The 21,396-nt window shown below is 40.8% G+C and overlaps 1 protein-coding gene across 7 annotated transcripts in view; it reads left to right on the top strand.

Moving 5' to 3' along the window:
• The window catches only part of LOC124158987 (disco-interacting protein 2), a 470,427-nt gene that overhangs the window by 365,404 nt on the left and 83,627 nt on the right, over positions 1-21,396 (top strand). For 3 of the 7 annotated variants that reach the window (XM_046534441.1, XM_046534443.1, XM_046534440.1), the window contains exons 3-4: positions 5,457-5,558; positions 7,757-7,942. The exons of 1 other annotated variant lie outside the window; for it this stretch is intronic. In XM_046534441.1, coding sequence (XP_046390397.1) covers positions 5,457-5,558; positions 7,757-7,942 — 288 coding nt within the window. The remainder of the gene's footprint in view (positions 1-5,456; positions 5,559-7,756; positions 7,943-21,396) is intronic. 3 more of the 7 variants (XM_046534447.1, XM_046534445.1, XM_046534444.1) reach the window with 2 other exon arrangements.

Here is a 21,396-nt window from a genome sequence, read left to right as displayed (position 1 = left end):
ATCGCCGAGAGCACAATCTCGATCCTTGCAATTGCCACTGCAACTTTTTGCGTCTCTCCGCAGAGGTCACGGTCTGCCCTGCGCGTGATTCGCCCCGAACCGGACGCAGTCGCCGTCTGCTGATATCCGTCGACCCTGCATCCACGCCGGCGGACGCGGGTGTTCTTTTTTCATTCGCCCTATCCGCCAACCTTCCTCCCGTGGAATCCCTCCGTCCGATGCCCGTCGTGCTTGGGTCGTGACAGAGTCACGGCGTAGGATTTTGCGATGCTCGTCGGGTGCGTGATTGGTCGTTTAGGATTTTTAAGGTTTACGAAATGCTGTCAACAAAATATGGGACCCAGTGTTTTTAAGCCGGGGTCGATTTTTTTTCGTGTGCCAATTCTTTTGCCCGTCTCGATGGTGGCAGTGTAAAGTCCTCGCCTGCCAAACAAGAAGTCGGGGGCTCGAGTCCCGCGTGGGTAGGTTGCTCCTATCCATTGCATGGTTTTTCGTATGCGTGTAATCATTAAATTTGTTGAACACCCCGATGTAAAATGGCCAATATGTGCTGTGTTCGGTAGTATGGGAATAAATAAATCAAAGGAAGCATCACTCACGCTCAATCAGTCTTTTTTCCTGAATTTTACTACGTAGAACTGATATTTTTACGTAATACTTCACCAGTGACTTTACCCTTATTGAACTCCATTGTTTCTTGCTTTACCTTGTGAAAATCCATTTTGAACAATAAAAAGTTATGGTGCTTTTCACACGATTTATTCAATACGACCGGTTTCGTCGCAGAGGCGACATCATCAGGTAGAGAAATCGTTATATTAACAGTTATTTTGTTGCTGTTTATCTGGTTGCTATTACGCGTTGGTAGGGGAGGGTATAATATTTTTATCAACTATTCCCCCCTCTTGAAAATTCTCCTGAGGCTGAGTAACGCTCCAATCCCAACGCAACCCTCCCCTACCAACGCGTAATAGCAACCAGATAAACAGCAACAAAATAACTGTTAATATAACGATTTCTGTACCTGATGATGTCGCCTCTGCGACGAAACCGGTCGTATTGAATAAATCGTGTGAAAAGGTACCAAAAGGTAACTTTTTATTGTTACCCTTATTGTATATTTTATTCGAATATTTCATTTGCTAAAACCTGCTTTTCTTGTAAAAAGGTTACATTAATTTAATCCAGTGTTAATTCACTTATTTTGAATGACTCCTCTCTCTTGGTTTATATATTTTTTATGAGGTCACCCTTTTTCGCATATATTGCTTTAAGGCGTTCGGAACCATGGCGAAATTTTTAAGGCATGTAGAGTCGACCGCTTTCAACATAATTCTGGGTCTCGAATGTGATAACTTTAACGTATTACCTCACTACTGATTTGATGCTTCATTACGGGTCCTATCGGTCGTAGATCGCCGTGTTGGATGGACTAGTGGTGAAACTGTAGTTATTTGTTGGGATATAGACCGGAAGAAGGTTGAAGAACTGAACTGTATTGCTGGCCTCGGTGGCGGCGGGGTAAAGTCCTCACCTGCTAAACAAGAGGTCGCGGGTTCGAGTCCCGCCTGGGTAAGTTACTCCTCTCTAGGGCATGGATGTTCGTTACGTGCAATTGTTGAATATGTTAAATACCCCGATATCAAATGGCCTGTGAGAGCTGTATTCGGTGGTTCGGGAATAAAAATTTAAAAAAAAATAAAAAATATGCTGTTGTTGGTATTTAGCTTCCGCCGTAGTGGAATCGGTTACTTTTACAGTTTGGTAATGGTTAAATAAATATAAATTATATCGGCTTGGATCGTACCCTTTCTCCTACGTTCTTACCAACAGGTTCTTATTCTTCGAAAATTGTGTTTGGTCACCCATCGAGGGCGCGTTTTCCTCCAGAGCGCTACCGCTGCGCCATCTCTTATCACTCGCCCCGAACTAGCGTGCTCGCGCTGACGGTTGAGGATGCAAGCCAGCCGGTGTTGCTTCCTCATACCCGTGCACATTCTCCTCGACTAGATTCGAGTCTATTTTTCTTTAGATATTTGCAAGGGTACTGAATAGAGGAGGCCCAATTCCATTCCATAGGGGGTGGGGGTGATTTCTGTTGCCACTTCGGTCACATTTTAATCGGTTTTCAAAAATGTCGGCGGCGCAGTGATGAGTGCAATGCGATCTACTTTTTTCAATATTTTCAGTACAGTGTTTGCGAGTCCAAGGATTAGCATTTATCTTGTATGAATTTGATGGATCGCATTATCATGTGTATAAATTTCAATTAAGACCGCTAATTTTATCTAATTTCCCCGTGAAACTCGGATCACTTTGTCGGTCAGCGAGTGGTGACTTTTGTAAACCCAATTAAAAGCGCGGTGGTTGGCAACACATTTAGAGACGACATTTAGGATCCTCTTTTATATTATTCGTGGATGTTTGAGAGATCATTTCCCCTACTCCTGCGATGAATACGCATTCCGCAGTATTTTGAGTGTGGATTGCTCTCCGAATTTTTCTTTACATTACTTCCCTTTCGACTGAGGCCGAAGAGAAAGAGAAATGAGTGAGGAAATGGGGGGCAGGCAAAGTTGAATAGTGAAATTAATTTGCTCTGTTCCAATACTCCTGACTCAACCAATAGATTGCTACAGCATGAATCACAAGATCATTATTTTAGTCCCTCATAATGGTAGCGCCAGGGATAGGTTTTCATAGACCAAGTATAGTGGTCGGTCCATCATTTTCTGAATCACGCGATCATTCCCAGCGTCCCTATTTTAATAATAATATAACTTTATTCCACTCATATGCAATTACATTACAATAGAAACCCCTTTAAGAATGGTGGAATATATAGGAACCCTTGTGAAATCGTTTTGGGGCCACCATAATACATACACTGTTTATACAGGACTGGTGCTATCAATACATGACAAATAAATTTCTTTCGTTGAAATCATTGATATTTTTTCTTATCGTTTGCATTCAATTGTGATATTCCAGTGACATACATGCACACTGAACTAGTACACATGGTAACTAACTTCCTTTTAGAAACGCATAACAATTACATACATTCGCACAATATATCGTTTTTCGTACGTTTTTCCATATCCTCTTCCGTCACTCTCCGTATTTATAATTGTCATTCAATTAAAATCCCAGCACGGTGTTTCATTCGCTGTTAGCGGCCGTGCGTTCTGATTGGCTGTAGGACGATGCCAGCCGATGATTTCGGCGATGGAAAACGGGACGTGAGGAGTGATGGAGAAAGGGATTCTATTTCCATCCCTCGAGCCATCGCGAAAAGTGATCGCGTGAAACATTCATTTATTTCACTAATGGAGGTATTGCTGGAGCTATCCCTATGAAGGGATGGAAAAAATGAACTCGTGTTTCAGGCTTAAGGAATCGTCTGAGACTTTAGGAATCACCCATGGCCGCCCTGTTTCCCAGCCTTATTGTGTTGTGTATATTTTTCGGGGACCTATCCTCGGTCTAATGAATACTACCCTCCCAGGGAAGCCCTGGTATTAGCAGTGCAACACAGTTATAATTGATCCATCTCGACTGTTAACTTCGGAGCAAGCGAACGCTCATTTCGTCTGTCGTGTTATTCCCGTCAAACATTTATGAGAAAATCACCTCTCTCTGGAAATAGTAGAGTTTCGCGTTTCATCGATTGACCCATTTTGTTACATCTCTCTTTCCTGGCGTGTAGGTGGCGTTGAGGTTGGCGTAAACTGGGTCATAAACTCCTATTTCTGCCTCTGATCCGTAATTACGCACGTGGAGCACCGCCTTGCCTGTCGCTTACATCAGGAGAGGTTTCGGAGTGAAATCTTTGTGATGGCTTGAATTGCAATGCTAATATCTCTACGTAAATCTTTGTAGAAGCATTGTATAGGTTCAAATATCTGTTTTATAAATTTATTTTTTTCACCAGCCGAGAGACCCTCTTTAACCTGGCTTACGAGCTCGTTCCAATTCCTTTACTAATGTAGAATTAATTATGAATAAGAATTGTCTTGATGTTAAAATTATTCTCTGATATCTGTTTTTTTCTGTGGTTTGAACATTCAATTCCTGAAGTCTGTGGGCAATATGTCCCAGTATCAAGATATACACATCTTTGTATCAAAATCTAAGTAAACATTTATAAAATTGCCTATGAATTTCAAATAGATGAGTGAATGAGTCAGTGTTTTATATCCTTTGTATCGTTTGTAATTCATAGATTCCCTAATTATTCTTCACATGCATTTTAGCCTAAAATGTTGAACGGTTTCTTACTTAGATTTACGAAGAATAAGGGAGTTGTATTCACCAAGTGATGATATTAGTTAGTGTGTATTTGATTATGTTTGTTTTAAAGAATATCGTTCAATTCATGGGCGTTGTAATCTTCATAAGCCTGTTTTAACATTTTTTTCCATTAACAAACATATATTTCGGCTAATTGTGGTTAACAAAGGGTTAGCCGTAACAGTCCCATTTCCTATGTTCTTGACTTACAATTATATGTCACTTAATAGAAACTTATGACTTCCGTGAATGATATCTGTTAGATAAGTAACATGTCTTGCCAGAATAAGTTACACAATAATTTTTTGACTAATCATTTTCTAAAATCTGTGTCTTAATAATTATTGCCTTAACTAACTTACGGATTGAATAACGTTTTCTACTCAACGATAAACTTGTTGCATTGTGAATGGGCTAAATTAAGTTGTGGAACAGTTGAAGTTCATTGGGACTAATTGGGAATGTAATTATGTGGCCTAATATTTTCTTTTCATAAAATTTGTAATACTTAGTTTGAGGTAGAAATTCCTGTGCAAAGAGCAAACTTATTATTGGAATTTTCTCCTTTTATGTGTCGCACTTTTTTGAAGTTTTAATAAGGGTTATTATTTCGTCCTTTCTTGATTTATGAGATAATTTTGGTAGGTATTATGTGGATATAATAATAAAATTCACAGATAATTACAGTTTGATGTTTCAAGACATCGGAGTTGCTTACCGTAGCGTTCAGAGGAAGGCGACGTCACTGTATTCTAATCGCATTTTTCTGACCTTATTCTGAAGCTATCTGTCGCTTTGAGGTCGTCCTATCAATTCATCTTTGACAAGATTATTTTATCCTGAGGACCAAAGTGCCTATTGCATACCTCATCATTAATTCTGCCTATCCAATCCCAGTCTTAGACGAACCTCCTTGGAAATTATAGTTAGTTCCCGTTTCATGCTCATTAATTTAGATGCCATTATCACGCTCCTAACATTTCAATCACTCATAGCATTTCTTTCTCGCTTTCTCTTTCTCTTTTTATCCCTCTAACTCGCTACCTAATCATTCATTCTGACGATACCAACCTTTTTCATCTGAACCGTCAATCCCAACTTCCACTCCACTCCTCTTCATCACAACCACCGCCTTACCCACGTGTCCTGCGTCTGCCCTTAAGGCCCTGGTGGAGTACCTCCTCCCGTAAGCAGCCGTCAGCAGCCACCACGTGCCAAGAAAACCCAAAGGAGGGTCACCCACAATGAGAAGAGATACCATTCAGGTAGCTTTTTTTTGAAGAAGCTCTTGCTCGCTTTACTTACTCATTTTCCGTGCCATCTTTCTATTTCTCTTTCAATTCCTATATCTGGACCGTTTGCCCTTCTCATCGGCGTTACAGTAGTTACCAGGATTTTGCTGGCGAGAGGTCTTCGAAAAAAGGGTTCAGAAATAGACCTCCAGGTAGTATGAAGTGCCTTAAAATATTTTCTTTCCCCCTTCGTGGTTTTTTTTTTCATTCTCCTCAGAGAGGATCTATTCATGCCTTTTCGTTCGAGCTCGTTATGTTAAATATTTTCAATGCGTTCCTTGTTTTAATTATTAATTTTTATCGATATTTTTAAATAGGTATGCTTTGAGGTGGTTTGCATGGCCTCACTACAAAATATTAGCGTTTCAGTTTTATGAGCGTAGAGTGAGCAGATTAAGCCTCACCCGTGTTTTTTAATCTTTTTTAATGCCTTTTCCTTCTCTTTTCTCGCATATTTTTTGCTCGTTTTGTATAGGCCTAGCTTTTATAACCTTTCGCTTTATTTATATCTTTCATTCTTTTTATATGTTTTTAACAGCAGTCTTTTAGAAATTTCTATGGCTATTTTTTTGGAATTTAGTCATTTTTTTATTTTGCTGTGTTTGCTAGAATGGAAATTTTCACTCTCAGAACGTCGAGGAATAGTTTTGTTTTAAGCAGAAGAGGTGGAAAACCTTCATTATGGAGTCACGGAGATTTGATGTTCCTACCGAGAGCCTTAGGTAGAATATTCAAAGTGCTCGAAAAGAAGGCAGTTTGATGACATGAGTGTCGTAAAATTTACTCAAATGACGTTGCGTCTCATAATTTATGCACGTATGAACGCTGCACGAGGTGGCTACTGTAATTTTGAGCGTAGTATATAAATGTGGTGGATGGTTTTGATTGAAGTGTTGAATACTTCTACGGTCGAGGTCTCTCAATCCCCGCATGTTCTTATTTACGTATCTCTTGATGTCACGGTTCATGAAGCGCACCATGGTCTACTCTCAGTAGTCAACCTCTCTAGTAGTTTATCTCTTTGGGGACCGGTTCCCGCGCCTTGCTCTGTGACTGTTTACTAACATTTTCCCCCCATTTCTCCTTCATGTTCATGAAAGATGCATTATCATATAACTTCACTCTCCTTTATGTCTCTATTATATTTTATTCCGTTTTCTCATATGTTTAACGCGCACTGTCTTAACCCTTTTGTAAATGTATCCTCCGAGCACTTAATGTCTTTTTTTAATCTGTCGGGACAAAAGGTTGACGTCTTTCTATTCCGGGTTCATATCGGTACTCGTATCGTGTGTTGGTGCACTCTTTTTGTCTGTCTCTTCATCCTTGCCTCTCGGTGTATTTGGTGGTTGGTTCCCGCTCGGTATCTACGGATGGTTGTTTTAATATTCCCTCACCTTCTCACTACCCAGCCAACCTTAAGACATGTACCGTTTTGTTGTCAGGTTGTGCGCACCGTCACGCATGGTTGTTTAGTTCAGACTTCTCGTCGTTGCTTGATTGTTAATCTTTTCTGTGATACCTTTATTTATATTTACTTGCCCCGAGTTGCACGCTGGTACTGTTCTCGGTCGCATTTGGTGGTTTGCCTGCTCTTATTATTTCTGTGTATTTTCTGTACTATTGTGGCACAGCTCGCTCTCTTGTCGAAGCATGTTTGTGTATTCCCTATTCGTTTTACATGTATGTTAGTTCGGTGTACTTTCAATATTATCTTTATGTATCCATCTTCCTTCGGTCACTTTTTGCCTTTCTTCGGGTGATCATTTCCAGAAGGTAAGGTTTTGGATGGAGGGTTATTTTTTATTTGGTTTTATTATTATAATTTTCCCCGGAGTTGAAGGAGCTCGATACAGGGGTGTAGTGTATATCCCCTCGTCAGCTCCTGCCTCTTAGGGGTCCCGCGTATATTATTAAGCGCCCAAAAACAAAAACCGCTCTTACGGAAGGATTAAGGCTATAAAGAAGTTTCGCCTCGTTGTCTTCCTGTCCCCCCTACCTCCACTCCTCCCTCTCCTCGTAAACATACCAACACACGCACAAATATTTCCCAAATACCCAAAAACTCCGCCCACAAATACACGCAAATAATGGAACTCATGCTCACACACAACACGGATCCTTGTCCACGGAATGAAAACCCCTGCCCCCTGACCCTTCCCCCTGAGCAGCCTCGCTGTCCGGTGGCGGCGTTGGCGGTGTCTATGGGAGCGGAGGCCGCGGCGGAGGCGGCAGTGGCTACGGCGGAGGAGGCAGCGGTGGCGACGGGGGCTCCATGGGCAGCAGCCCCGCGTCCAGGGCCAAGCGTCGGGCCCAGCGACGAAGGCTCACGCGTAACGAGAGCCGCTACCACTCGGGTGAGTAAGGACCCCCTCCTCTCCCCCCCTTCCCAGCCCCATGACCACATCGAAACTAACCACCGATTCTGCGACGTCAACTGTGCTTCCATCTTCGTTCACCCCCTTGCTTCTACTACTCCCCTCTAGCGCGGTTGCTGCAATCCTATCAATAATCTTGTGAGATCGCTGCAGATGTTTGACTAAGTTACTGCCACAACGATATTCGTGTAAAAATGGGTTTGCTGTCATGATGGTTTTTTTTTATATATTGTAAAATCATGTCGAATTTTGTATTAATTAATATTTATTAGTCCTTTTCTTTCCGCCAAAATGCGAGATTCATATTTTCATTTAGATCGTTCTGCAAATAGTATTTCACCAACTACTGTCACCTTAGTCAAAATGTTTGTAAGGAGACTGTCAAACCAATGCAGATAGCTAATGAAGATAGGGTATTGCTGTTGCTTGACTCCGAAATAACGTCCCTCGCGGTATAATCTTTTAATGGAAACATTTTAGGACACGTTTTCAGTGATAATTTTGGTGGAAAAGGTTTTATGAGATTGATCCCATGGAGGACTTATTTTACATATTTTAGTAGAAACCAAATACTCACCGTGAGTAATTTTCGGTATTTCACTTTGAGCCTTGTAGGGTCATGGAAGCCTTCTCTTTATTTTCCTATATAATAAACGGACGTTCATCTACTTTCTCCTTCCTTTCCCACCTCTTATTCGCAAGGTAGAGGCTATCGAACGCTACTAAATCACGTGCAGAAAAATCTGGATGAAAGTGTAAGTAATGTGGTTTCCTAATTCATTGCTCGAAAGGGTACCCAAAAGAATCCCTTGAAATCAATTCGGAAGAATTAAATTGTCTATATTTTGACAAGAGAACTCTAGAAATATAACCGTGCAGAGATAAATACCTGTTGTATTTTGGAGGATTTGCTTTTCACTTGTTTGTACAAACGTTATGTGTAATTCCGTTATCATTCTATGCCGTTATCATCTTGCTGTGATTTCCTTAATGTCCTATGAATAAGTGTTACTCGTGTTTAATCGATGAATTGGAGTAGTTTCTACTCATGAGTTCAGATAACTTCGTCGGAGTAAATATTGTGGTACCTGAGAGTAAAATTGTAACTGCTGAATAAGCCGTCTACTTCAATACCTCCGTGTCCCATTTCTGAGCGTTGCTCACTTCCTTATCCCTTCGGCATCTTCTTGTTGGATGCAGTCACGATCCATCAAGGTCTTCCATCTGTCGGAGAACCTCACAAGTCATTAGGAAGAACCGTTCGAATATTTGCGTCCCTCCCGGCGGGAACCATATGTCGCCACTATGACCTTAGTGCCCAATCCGCTAATGAAATTCGATGCTGTGTCGCATTTAACTGCCTTGGATGGGCTATGGATGACGCTATGTTTCCTTATTGCACGGACTCCCTTATAACTGTTTTGGTGGCACCAAAAAACGGCTTAATTAGCACATGATGCACTGTGCCTCCATTGGAGACGTTAGGGATACAGCCGATTAATTTGAGCGTATTAAGAATTATGGTGGTTGGGACAGCTCCTGCCTTGCGGGGTTAATTTTTACACCTCTCATACTCCTTAAGCAATCCTCGTTTCGAAGCGTCATCTTTTACTCAATCTCATAAGTTTAAAAAGTACACTTTTCTTAAGGCAATTAAATTCCTCAAAAATTACCGCCTTGTCGGCCAACATTTGTTCGAGAGAAATTTGTCATTAAGGCTAAGTCTTCTCAAAGATTTACGTCTTTTACGTTGTTTTGCATTTTTTGCGATTGATTTTTCGTTCTCCAGGCGAGATAGCTTGCGAGTTTCTTCATTAAATTATTTTGCAGTAAATGAGGGATGGTGAATAACGCTGGGTTTGAAATGCATATCCAGTTTTAAGTGGGTCATTTACGATTTTTTCATCGCTTACAGTGACAAATTGATGGCAGTTTATATCTCTCTTACCGGTTTGCGATCCGTTGTCCAATTCCCAAACTCGTAGATTAATTTCACCAATAAGTATTGCGATGACGCTCGGGAAGTATCACATACTTTATTTACCGTTGCTCTTAAAGGTATAAATTTGTCAAGACATTGAACTGCCGACATCTAGATCACTGTGAACGCCTCCCGTACCATTCATGAAGAAGAGTTTTTCTCCCACGAAATCTGCTTCATTTGGGAATTTAAAATTAACGTGAATGGTGTGGTCGTTTATTGCATACATTTTTTCATCACTTCTGTTGGATAGAAAGAATGGAAGATTATAACAACTCTGTTTTCAATCATTTAGTTTCTCTGTTTATGGTGGAAAATATATTTTCGACACTGCATTTCAATTCGGCAGTGTCATAATACAATCATATAGGAAACAGTAGTTGAAATAAATAACCTCCTGTAATTATGAGGTTGTGACACTACCGATATATGTTAACACAGGGCAGAGTTTATGCCTTCCATAAGTGTTGTCAATTCAGTTAATACATATTATCTGTTCGGTAACGTTCCTTTCAGGCAAAATACCCCAGGGAAAACGGCAGTCACACTTACTTTCTTTTAATCATGAAGGTGATTTCTCTGACTCATAGTTTCATCCCAAAGTTAGAATATAACGTGATTTATTACCATAACAATCGGTATTAAACATTTTAATCATGGGAACCTATGCCTTCAAGGCCAATCTAGGAACGAGTATTGGAGCATTAACGAAAAAAATAAGCAAAAGATTTTCCTTATGTGAAAAGTGGCGTTAAATTGTAATCAATTTGTAAATGAATTTTTAAAATGTACCTACCCAGTTATTGATAATATTGGGTAGTTTCATAGCATACACTCATGTTCACGAAAATTTACGTTAGAGAACGGTCCAGTTACCTTATAATCCGTTCCCTAGAAGTAGGCGCGAGTTAGGCTACCCTTCGTAACTAAAAGATCTGCGGGTTGCGGGTGACGCAGGCGCTAAGCGGATGTCCTCTTTTCATTCTTTCATAACGGTGTTGTCGCTTACCGTATGCTCACGGATAAGCGAAAGCAAGAGCGTTCTGAGTGAGTGATTGCTAATATTTAGCATCGACTTATGAATTCGTGCATTTCAGCGCGGAAATTACTGGAGAGAATCCTTCTATTATCTCGTCATATTTGCATATTTAACACCTTTCTTCTTACGGCATCACTCATGTCGTTCAAAAATTTACCGTAAAAATGGAGTATATTAGTCTCTGCCGTATTCTCTTGTACTTAATACTCTATAATTTTTTCATGTTGATATGTATGTGAACTTGCTCTGCCAAGTAGGGAAATATTTATGGATAATAATTTATTCTTTGATTAAAATGTGACACGGATGTTACTTGTTTCTTAACCTAGACTTGCAAAATAATTTGGAATAAGTTGGAATTAACATTCGCTCCTGCTGTTTGCATCAGTCGAAGTGCAAAAAAATTCCGGTCTGTTACTATTTGTTTCTACTCGCGTCATTTTCGTAAATATATTGGTAGCATTATTCATTAAGTTTAAAATAAGCACATGGTGTCTCTATTGATGAATGCTCGGAAATATTATCGTGCGTCAAGTTTTCGCGCTAACAATAAATTTTACGACCATATAGATATCTGCCATTTACTTTTGATTGGCCCTGGGTTGTGGATTTATGACTTTCTGGAGGAGTGGCATCGTAAATAATAGCTTTTATTCTAAACTTGTTTTAGAAAATGATAGCCTTTAACGCTGCTATGAATGATTTTTTTGCTAGGAGTCCTTACTATCCTTCCCTGTCTAATCCTTTGCTAAAAATACTTCAGATTTATTGATGCGGAATTTATTCTAGTATTTTAACTTTCCCCTTATGTTATCCATATGCAATCGGCCCTTAAATCGTCAGACGCGGTGAATTTTCAGCTTATTCTTTATAACCTCCTCGGGCTGTTTATGTATGGCCACGGAGATTAAACCGGTTGATGGTAGCATCCAGAGCGCGCTGTGCCGTTAAAAAATAGGGATATCAGCCAAGGTTCCCCATGGTGATCGCATTAAGAGCTTTAAAAGTCGTCCTGGTCTGCCCAGTCTGGTTTCTCTCGTCCGTGTTTCAAGCGAAGATAAATAAGAATAATCGCGGCGACTCATAAGTGAAGTCATTAAGCTCTGTCTTTTATATCACGATATTTTACTCGTGTGACCACCTTACATTAATTGTCACGAGATTAAAACCCGTTGACAAGGAATCAAAACGGAAAATATGTCGTGCTAAATCAATTCGCGCAAGACTACTGCAGTCGTTGTAATCGAATGTGTTTGTGATATTTTTGAACTTTTTGGAGTGAGAAAGATACTATAGCATTGTATTTGTTCGTGAAATTCCCTGTCGATCTTCTTTTTCATTAACGATCATATGAAAAGCTAGTTAATGCTCGAGATGTTTGGTCGTTGACCTTATTATATTCTTTGAAGTCATCCAAGTATATTGTTGCCCTAGTTAATCCTCTATCCTACTTTTAGGATTCTGCCACCTTTTCTGTCAATGCCTTCGCGTCTTTGAAGCTGTTCAGACCACCATGTTCGTCACTCTCTGAAAGTATCACTATGGTTAAGTATAGAAGTGCCAACAACTTGCGTTGGCCTTTCACTTCTTTGAACAATAAACACGATTATTTTCTGTTATTCTTGAAGGCTCCATATCTTGAACCATTGTTTGATGCTTATATTTAGGTTAGTTTAGATTGAAGTTTGCGATGACTGTGGAAAGTGTGCATAGGATTCTTCCTAGTACAGTTGATAGCCTTAACATTTTTACCTCGACTAATTTCCAAGTCAACAGAAATTCATTCATCCGACTGTAATTAATTTTTAATAGGTTTCAATGCAGAATTTAGTATCGTTTCGATTCATAGTGGAATGATAGGGCTCAGTATTCTATGGATAATGAGGAATATTATTGTTTTATAACCATGTATTTTGGAAAAGAAATATTGCCACATAATCGCATGTTCTTTGTCAATAATCAATTCCAATGATTATTGTGTTGTAGATCTTACTTCTGTCAAAGAATTGTATCTTTCATGCTCAAAATCATGAATTTAGGAATGTTATCGCATGATAATGTGCGCACGATTTCATTTGTTTCCCAATTGAAGTAGAATATGGGTCATGGGTGCTTTGAAATGGTTTGAATTGGAAGCACAACGCGTGCAGGTACTTTTCTTACCTCGGTTGCTGTTTACCGGTCTAGAGGGAGAATATAATCTGAATAAAGCATTCCATTTGGAGGAATGACTCGCTCACTCCAGAACGGGAGATGTTTACCGGCGGAACTGAACAGTACTCGTAGGCAACGCATGAATTCTCTAGCTTAGTCTATTTTAGTGGCGTCGTTTTGACTCGAGAGTCAGGATCTCCGCGAAGATGAGACTCTCTCGGTTGGTTGGGAGCTCTAGAAAAAAATCTAGGATGCAAATTCTTCTCCGCGCGAGTGTTCTTCGCATTCCTAGAGTCGACCTCAGGGGCTCGTGAAGACAAGGCGGCAGAGCTCTTCAAGCCTTCTTCTTTCATCGTCCACCCATTTACCTAACGTCTGAACGTGTCATCTACGGCGGAATTTTCCTTTCCCCACGGATTCATTTTGAAGGCGTCTCTCGCTGTTTTTTTACCCATTTCCACCCTCCCGCCCCAGGGATGGTTTGGATTATTAACGAGCTTCTTTGCGTGGAAATTTGCATACGTGTTCAACGTCTTTCCCGCTTCCCAGCTTCGGCGAAATCGTTTCGCCGCGACTGAGATGCGCTCAACGGTAGCGTAGTGCGTCGAGATATTTTCGCATGCACCACCTCTCCGTCGAGGGTTGTGTGTTGCCCCTCTCCATCAGAGCGAGGAAACGACAGTTTGGATTTGGTTCTTTATGACGCGGCCGGTGGAATTTTATCGTGCCCCGGGTGATAGAGTTCTGCTCGGTTTATGAATGCGCTCCGGGTGCATTGCGAAGGAATTTTGCTCGAGAATACTTGTTTTTAGTGTCATTAGTCGAGTATTTAAGGGTTTTCAAGACCTTTCAGCGTTTTTTGTTGGTTTTTCCCGGAGTTTTCGAGTGAAATCATCGTTCAAAATCATGCTTCGCGGAGTGGAAGGTGCGGGAGTTTTTTTCTTGAGATTGTTTGCCTCCCTAACGTCAGGGTCTTCATCTGCTTTGATCTTATTAATCAGGTGACGAGTTTTGCTTTTATGATTTGTTGTCTCGGGCGTGACTTCATGAAATCGAATTAACACAATGTAAAGTAAAAAAAACTTTGAAATACCACAGGAATTTCACCTTTTTAATGTAAAAAGTAAAAAACTTCGATTTTATATTAAGAAAATTGTAAAGTGAGTGGTGAGCCTCCTGATATGTTCATATTTTCCTCTCCAACTATTATCAGCGTGTCCTAAAATACTTTTCAATTCACTTACTTCGGTGTATATTTTTTTCGAGAAGAGTTTTGGAATGTATTGTGTCGATTCACCACGGTATCTACATTTCATTGCGAGGGCGAATAATAAAATGCGGCGTGTTGCTAGGATTGATATCAGAAAAATGGGGTAGAAATTGGTGATGATCAAATTTTTGATCCGATATTGGTCATCCTGCGCACATAACACAAGAGTGAATAAGATTAATTAATCACTCCTCTTAGGACAGAGTTTTTTTATGATAGCCATAGTTAGTCCGATCTCTTCGCCTCGAATGTTGTCAATCTCAATGGTTAAGAGTGTGTTGTGGCTTTGGACGCTCAGCATTCAATCTTCTAGCGGCCGCGGCTTTTTTTCTGAGATCTGCACCCTCGCCTCTCTCCTTTGGTGCCTTGCTGGGGACACCGTAATTATGACGCCCAACCGGATTGTGGAAACCCGTGCATGCAAATCCCTTCCTGATTCATATCTTGATTCCCCCAAACTCGATTCCTTTGATTAAAAAAAGAGGGAACAGGACTTTCCCCTGCTGCTCGCGCGAAATTGAGTGTCGTGCTTCTTTTGTTTTTTATTTTTTTTTTAATATTTCGCGTGTTTATCGGCTCCGTGTTGGGGTTCTCTTTTTTTTACCCTCGCACGCACCCTTTGATCTCACCCGCGTTCAGCGTGGTGTCGCTTTTGGGGAGATTTTGTATTGTACGTTCGACAAGTCTCTCATATTCTCCTTCTCATTCCGAGACGATGCGTGTTTCACGGGTTTTTGGCGGAGCTTATCCCATGATGTGTGTGACTGAGGTGATACTTCGTTGGTTTAGTGTCCTCACTTTCTATATTTGAAATTTTCGATGTACTAAGTGTGTAGTTGGAAACTTTGGTTTGACTAAGCAAACTGTATTTTGAACCCTCTTATTAGTAATTCGTCCCCCTTCCAGTCTCAACGCCGATCGATGTTTCGATTTAATTCAAAATGGTAGCTAATGAACTGTATTTTTCTTGAACATTTTATGAAGGTTAGTTGGGGAATTATGAGGAAAAGAGGATAACTTCGGGAAAATTGTGTGCATAAAGATGTATAAAAACCAATAACTGTATAGTTCTTCGCTCTCCTTTTTCGAAGAGTTCCTTTTATGTTTCCCATTTGTGCATTTTAACAGTAACTATTGTCTGTAAACATGTTCTACGTCGTACTTTATTATAAAATGGCAGTTTTTCTGAGAGAGATGGTGGTGTACCAGTTCCACTGAATTATAATTTTCCAAGAGTGTTTTCAAATATACTAAAACAGTCTTTTCAGCTCTGTAGTCTTTTAATATTCAATCGTTAATCTGCTCAAATCTTTTCATAAAAGTATCTGTGATGTTTCCCTTAACTAAATGAACAAATAAAACGGTCTAAACACCAGTAATAAAATAATTTAAAATCTCTTCTTGCTGCGATATAGAATTCCTGCTGAAATAAACCTTTATCAAATTGGGTGCTTTGCGTGTATTTAAAATTAAATTCATAATTTTGGTTTTCCGTGTTAAATATTTATATTTAGTTGTATTCGTTTCTATTGGTTTTGCAATAGCAAAAGGTACCCTAATGGATGCCGCGGCATTTTAATGGACATTCATTCGAATGGAGAAACTTACGGAAAGTGAGAGGTGGTTATGAAAATGTGCTTTGTCTTCGTCTTATCAAAGAGGATGAGTGCTTTTTCTTGCGTTTCGGGAAACGAGAAAGGATAAAGCTATCCCATCCACGACAATTTTCGCCATTCTATGGAGTTCTTTTTCTCTTACCCTGGTGACGGCATCTGTCACCCCAGTCACGAGCTAAGGTGCTTGATTGCGGTGCGTTTGGACACCTTCAAAGGTGCTGGGGGAATAAAAGGTGCTTTTATCATCAGACCTCTCGACGAGACCCTTTCCATTACGCCGTGCTGCTTCCGTGATCCTTGTCGAATGGCTCTAAGTTTTGACTCCGTGTGAATGGAATATTTCGGCGGGGCGCGTTTGTGTTGAGATCGAAGAACTTAGAACTTAATATCCCCTCATCTTTACATCACGTTTGCTTTAAAGCCTTGTGTCGATAAGTGTTGAAAATCGTCATTCCTTGATGAAAGAAGTGCTGTCGGTTCAGACGAGGGAGGGAAAGATTTAAATATTTCTCAGCTCCTTGAAGCAGTTAAATACGGAAGGCTATGATGAGGAAGGCCGAGAGAACTTCCTCTCGGAAGATATAGCATTGATTGTTCCTTATGTGTCGACAATATTCCAAGATTCTTTTTAATACATCTGTAAGAAATTTGATTCTTGGGAAACGACTGCTGTGTATGGAAGATGTCGTCGTGTTTTTTGGTTGTTTACCATGTTGCTTTTCATCTAAAGACCAAAGTTTTTTTTATAAATTCATATTTATAAATAATTTTTCCATGAAAATGGTCGTGGGATTGCCAGGAATAACGTCGTCTCTAGATTGCAACCCACGCACTGTGAGCACTAGGAATGCATTAAGACACAATCAACTTGATAAAGGACCGCGGGTCGTTCCATGTTCCGGAAACCATGAAGTTTTCGTCGTCGCATGTACCTAGCCAGGTAACGCGGTGAATAACTTGGTGCTCATATGACGAAGCACGGCTCCCTGATCTTTCATCTTTTGTGTTTGCCCCCTCTCGCCCCGGCAACGGAGTATGCTTTTACATCCGTCACCAAGTCCCTCGCAGATCGCCCCAATGGGTAGAATGGGGAAGGGTTTATGGGCGTATAATTTTTTGCCACCGTTCAACCCTTCATCTCAAGCCACCCTCCTTTATCTACGAGCCAAAATTTCGGTTGGATGGAGTGAAACCTAGGGTTTTAGAGGATTGAGAGAGGAATGCCATTCAAAAGCAATCCTATCAGCTTCTCCTTTCGGTAGCTTTAAGATCCGATTATATCATCAAATGGAAACATGCTTGAACTGCCAGCTAGTCCTGCTTAATATTTTTTATGCGTTATAACTTAGCACTACCAAGTTAGCAATTGCATTACCTGGTAAAATATGCTAATTTCTGTGTGCCATCAAATTGTTTTAATCCGTATTTAAATAATCTGCCGTTATCCTAGAACTCATGGATAGGGACTAGCAACAGAAATCACGAGATAATAGTCCCCTTGTACTGTGATTTTAGTTGGTTTTTAATCCCAATAACGTATTTTCCTCTTTTTCATAACGCATCATATATTATTATTAATTATTCTTCTCCTCCTCAACATTTTGCTGATAATCTCAGATTGATACTGATTGCAATTGATGTTGAGTGCATTATTTATATATTATAATATCAAATAATTATTCTTTTTGTGTGAAATTTTCATGGGCAATCCGCCATCGCACCTTGTTTTGAAAGTTGTGCAGTTATCGTTCGCTTTCCGATTCACCTGAAATCTCAAACTATACAAATGCTAGTGGATTTACTTGACGTGTAGTTTACCTTTGCATTATGTATAGTTGTCGCATGAAAAATTCGTGCGCATTCCTATTGGACACTATGCTGCTCGTGTACGTTATCTCTCTCCCTTCTCTTCATTCGGCGCGATTCGTGGGCTCCTAAGTTTGGGGAAAAGGGTGCATGTTTTCATCCAGTACGCCCTGTCTTTATTTGACTCCCTCCCCTTTGACGGCGTCGGTTCCGTCGTGGGCGGGTGTGCGGGGTGCCGCCACTTCCTCTCTCGACGCCCGCAGCCAAGAGAGGGTGTGGACGCGGGGGTGTCGCCCTTGTAATCTCGCTCCTTCAATCACGCAAAACATCACTGTCTCCTCCGCCCGGAGGGTGAGGGGGGGTTGGTTATGCGGTGGGAATGGTTTTCCTCGAGGGCTGCGAGGCAGATATGTCGTGCGCGCGAAACGGAGTGGGTTTGGGGTTGGTCGAATCGTACTTTGGGCGCCGTGCCCGCCGTGGTTTGGGTGATTAATTCACCGCACCCCTTTGGAACGTCGTCTGATGATTTTCAACCTCCTCCCAGCGATTCTATCTCCACTCAAAATCCTCTCCCTTGGTTATCTCAATCCCTTTGAAAGTTACTGGAATTAATTTTTTGGGGGTGTTGTAATTAAAATCGACACTTTTCGCCAATCTGTCCGGTTTTTTTTCTTCTTCTTTTCTTGGGGGAGTAAGTGATCGCACTGATTTTAAGAGGCTGAAAGGTTCGATTTGAGGAATGAATTATTTTTTCATGCTTTTGTTCCTCCGTTAATTATGTCGAACATTAAAATGTTATTCAAGAGGATTTGTTACTTTAATTTCTAATTTTAAGTTATTCTGTCATATTAATTCTGTGGCGTTCGGAGTAGCTTTTGGCAATGCCTTGTCCATGAGTTCCATTTACTAAGAGAACATAGTAATAGCTAACACGGTGCTAATGATAATAAAAATTATTTTCTGTTTACCTATAATATGGGGACACTTATATGATCAAGAATGTAGCGTTCGGTGTAGCAATTGGCAATACGTAGGTACGTCATGAATTCCCTCCTGTCATATAGTAATTGCTAAAACGGAAAAATCATAATAGATAGTTATTTTTTTACCTACAATATTGGGACATACGTATGAATATTCTGGTAATCTCTGTTCTTATTAGTAATTCAAGATGCTTCTTGTAGAAATTAATGCGTCGTGGGTAATAATGTAGTATCAGCAATAATGTTGTAATTCAATCAATTGTTTATTTCTACCGGATGACGGCTTACCGCAGTTTAAAATTAACAGATTCGATTCGTGTTATCTTTTGATTTCCGCCTGGAATTTTCGTCAAGTGGGCTTCAAAAGAGCCGTTAGGAGGCTAAAGATAACACGCGCCGGGAAGGCGGGAAAGGGTTGCGCGCATTGTACGTGTATTCCTTTTTGAAAATGAGGCGGCGGAGGTGGGGATGCTGGGAGAATGTTCGATTGCGCAAGAACCGTTAAGGCGTACGCGAGAGATCGTCTTCGTCCTTTTCCCTGTCGCCGCTGCGTGGAACTTTCGCGGGCGCGCCGTCCGGTTTACCTAACTCCTCTTCCCGTCCTCATTGCCCACTTCGGCCGCGAGAGGACCTCTTGGTTGCGGCGCTCGGAGACCGAAAGAGCGCCTGTAGATTCAGAGCAAGTGAGCGATACGGAGCGTCTCCGTGGAATGCGTTTTTGTAGCTTCTCGAACCATGATGGTGCAGGCCTTGCAATGCACACTTTGTGAATCCAAGTGACCGCGTTTTTGAGAGGCCTTAGGTGATCGAGGCGCAGTTTCGTTGACGGGAACGTTCTGGAATTAATTAAATAGATCTTAACGTTTCCAAATTTCTGAGGAAGTTAGATGGCTTTTGAATAAGCTTCAAGAGTATCTTATTTTGGGGTATTTACGTCAAATCGGAGGAGAAAATATCAGTGGCTATCGACGCAGAAAATTGATAGAGGTTAAATAGACTCTGTTAGTAGATAAAATATATTGAGGTCTCCTAGATTTTCATTAATTTTAAAAATATTGGAGGTCCTTTCTACACACTTGCTAATATTTTTATGGCTCCTCATTAAGTTTTAAGTGGCACTTTAATATTCCTGCTTTACTTTCTAATTATTCCTTCTTCCTAATTTTCACTAGCAAATCAGAATTTGCATCATAACCTTTTTTAATTTGAAAAACGCTATATAGTAAAACGAAGCAATTTCATGTCTCTTTCCTGCAACAATTTGCACTCTCTCGAAACGCTTGTGATAAGCCTCTGCAACTACCCGCCGCAAAATCGGCGTAATCCCTAGATCGAGATACTAGATCCCTGTTCAGTTCTCGCCGTACTCTTTGGATTCGCTGAGGGAAAAAAATTCTCTTCTGAGTCACGAGAATTATGTCATTATCCGAATGTGTGAAACCCGTTGATCCCGCCCAAAATGGCGCTCCTCTCTGCGGGGTCTACTGTTCACTCTCCTTCCCTCTCTTCTCCATTTGAGTCACAACAGTCTACGGAGGAATTCTCCGGGTTAATTCAGATGACAAGTGGGATTGACGGCAGCGACGAGGTCTTTTATCGCGGGAAACGGGGGAACTAAACGAACCCCCAGCGCCTCCAGACCCGACACGCCAAGACGCTCCGAGCGGAGCTCGTGTTTTGAGTGGTGAGCGGGAAAGGGGTGTGAGAACTGGAGGTCGGAGTGAATTGGAGTCGGGTTGGATACGACGAGTACCAACCCGCCCCAGCAGTCGTAAAAGTAAAGGAGGAGGAGCGGCGCGTTTCCGAGCCTTCGCGAATGCAGTTTCCTCGGCGAGTCTCGCCATAAAACCATGCTGCAGTCATTTCGTCCCCGTCCGTCACGCTCGCGTAAAAAGAAAGAAAGGGCGATATTCCCTTAAAAGTCATCCCTTTAAACTTTCACCGTTATTCAACCACCCTCGTTACAACCTCACGCTCTCCAATTAATTACTTCTTCGGGGTGTCGCCGTGTCGTTCTTTCTTTTGTCTTCCTGGAACGTTTTGAAGATAGGCTCTGGGGTGTCTGCACCCCTCCTAGGTGCAAATTTGCGCGAATGTTTTGCTATTATTCAACAATAAATGAATTTATTTAGTGAATTGCCCGCACATAGCTTAATAGCCAGTTTATAGTCGCAGAATGTAGCAAATGTAAAGAATCCAAACACCTTCATACGTAATAAATTTTAATAAATAACAATCAATTAAAAGTAATGATAACGGCCTTAAAAATTTCTATTCAGATGGAAAAGAGACCGATTGGTAAAAGTGTGGATAGGAAGTGAGAACGGGTCAATGGAAGAGAATTTATGAGGTAAGAGAAGGGAACGTTTGTTCAGTGACTATCTGGGAATTGGCGTATGGAGGATCGATTGCGTGATTTTTCTTTTTAGTTTTATGAGTCTTTAGAGGTGTATAGGATTTTTATCAGGGGCTGGTAGGATGTGGAATTATCCTCATCACTGTAAACGTGTAATGTTATGATGCAAGGGGGAAAATTATTACTTATACTTCTCATATAATAGTTGTGTGATATCCATGGTGAAGA

The sequence above is a fragment of the Ischnura elegans genome, chromosome 5 (assembly GCF_921293095.1).
Source record: "Ischnura elegans chromosome 5, ioIscEleg1.1, whole genome shotgun sequence".
Classification (NCBI taxonomy): domain Eukaryota; kingdom Metazoa; phylum Arthropoda; class Insecta; order Odonata; family Coenagrionidae; genus Ischnura; species Ischnura elegans.
The sequence above is the reverse complement of the archived record's forward strand: the minus strand, read 5'-3'. Positions and strand labels throughout refer to the sequence as shown.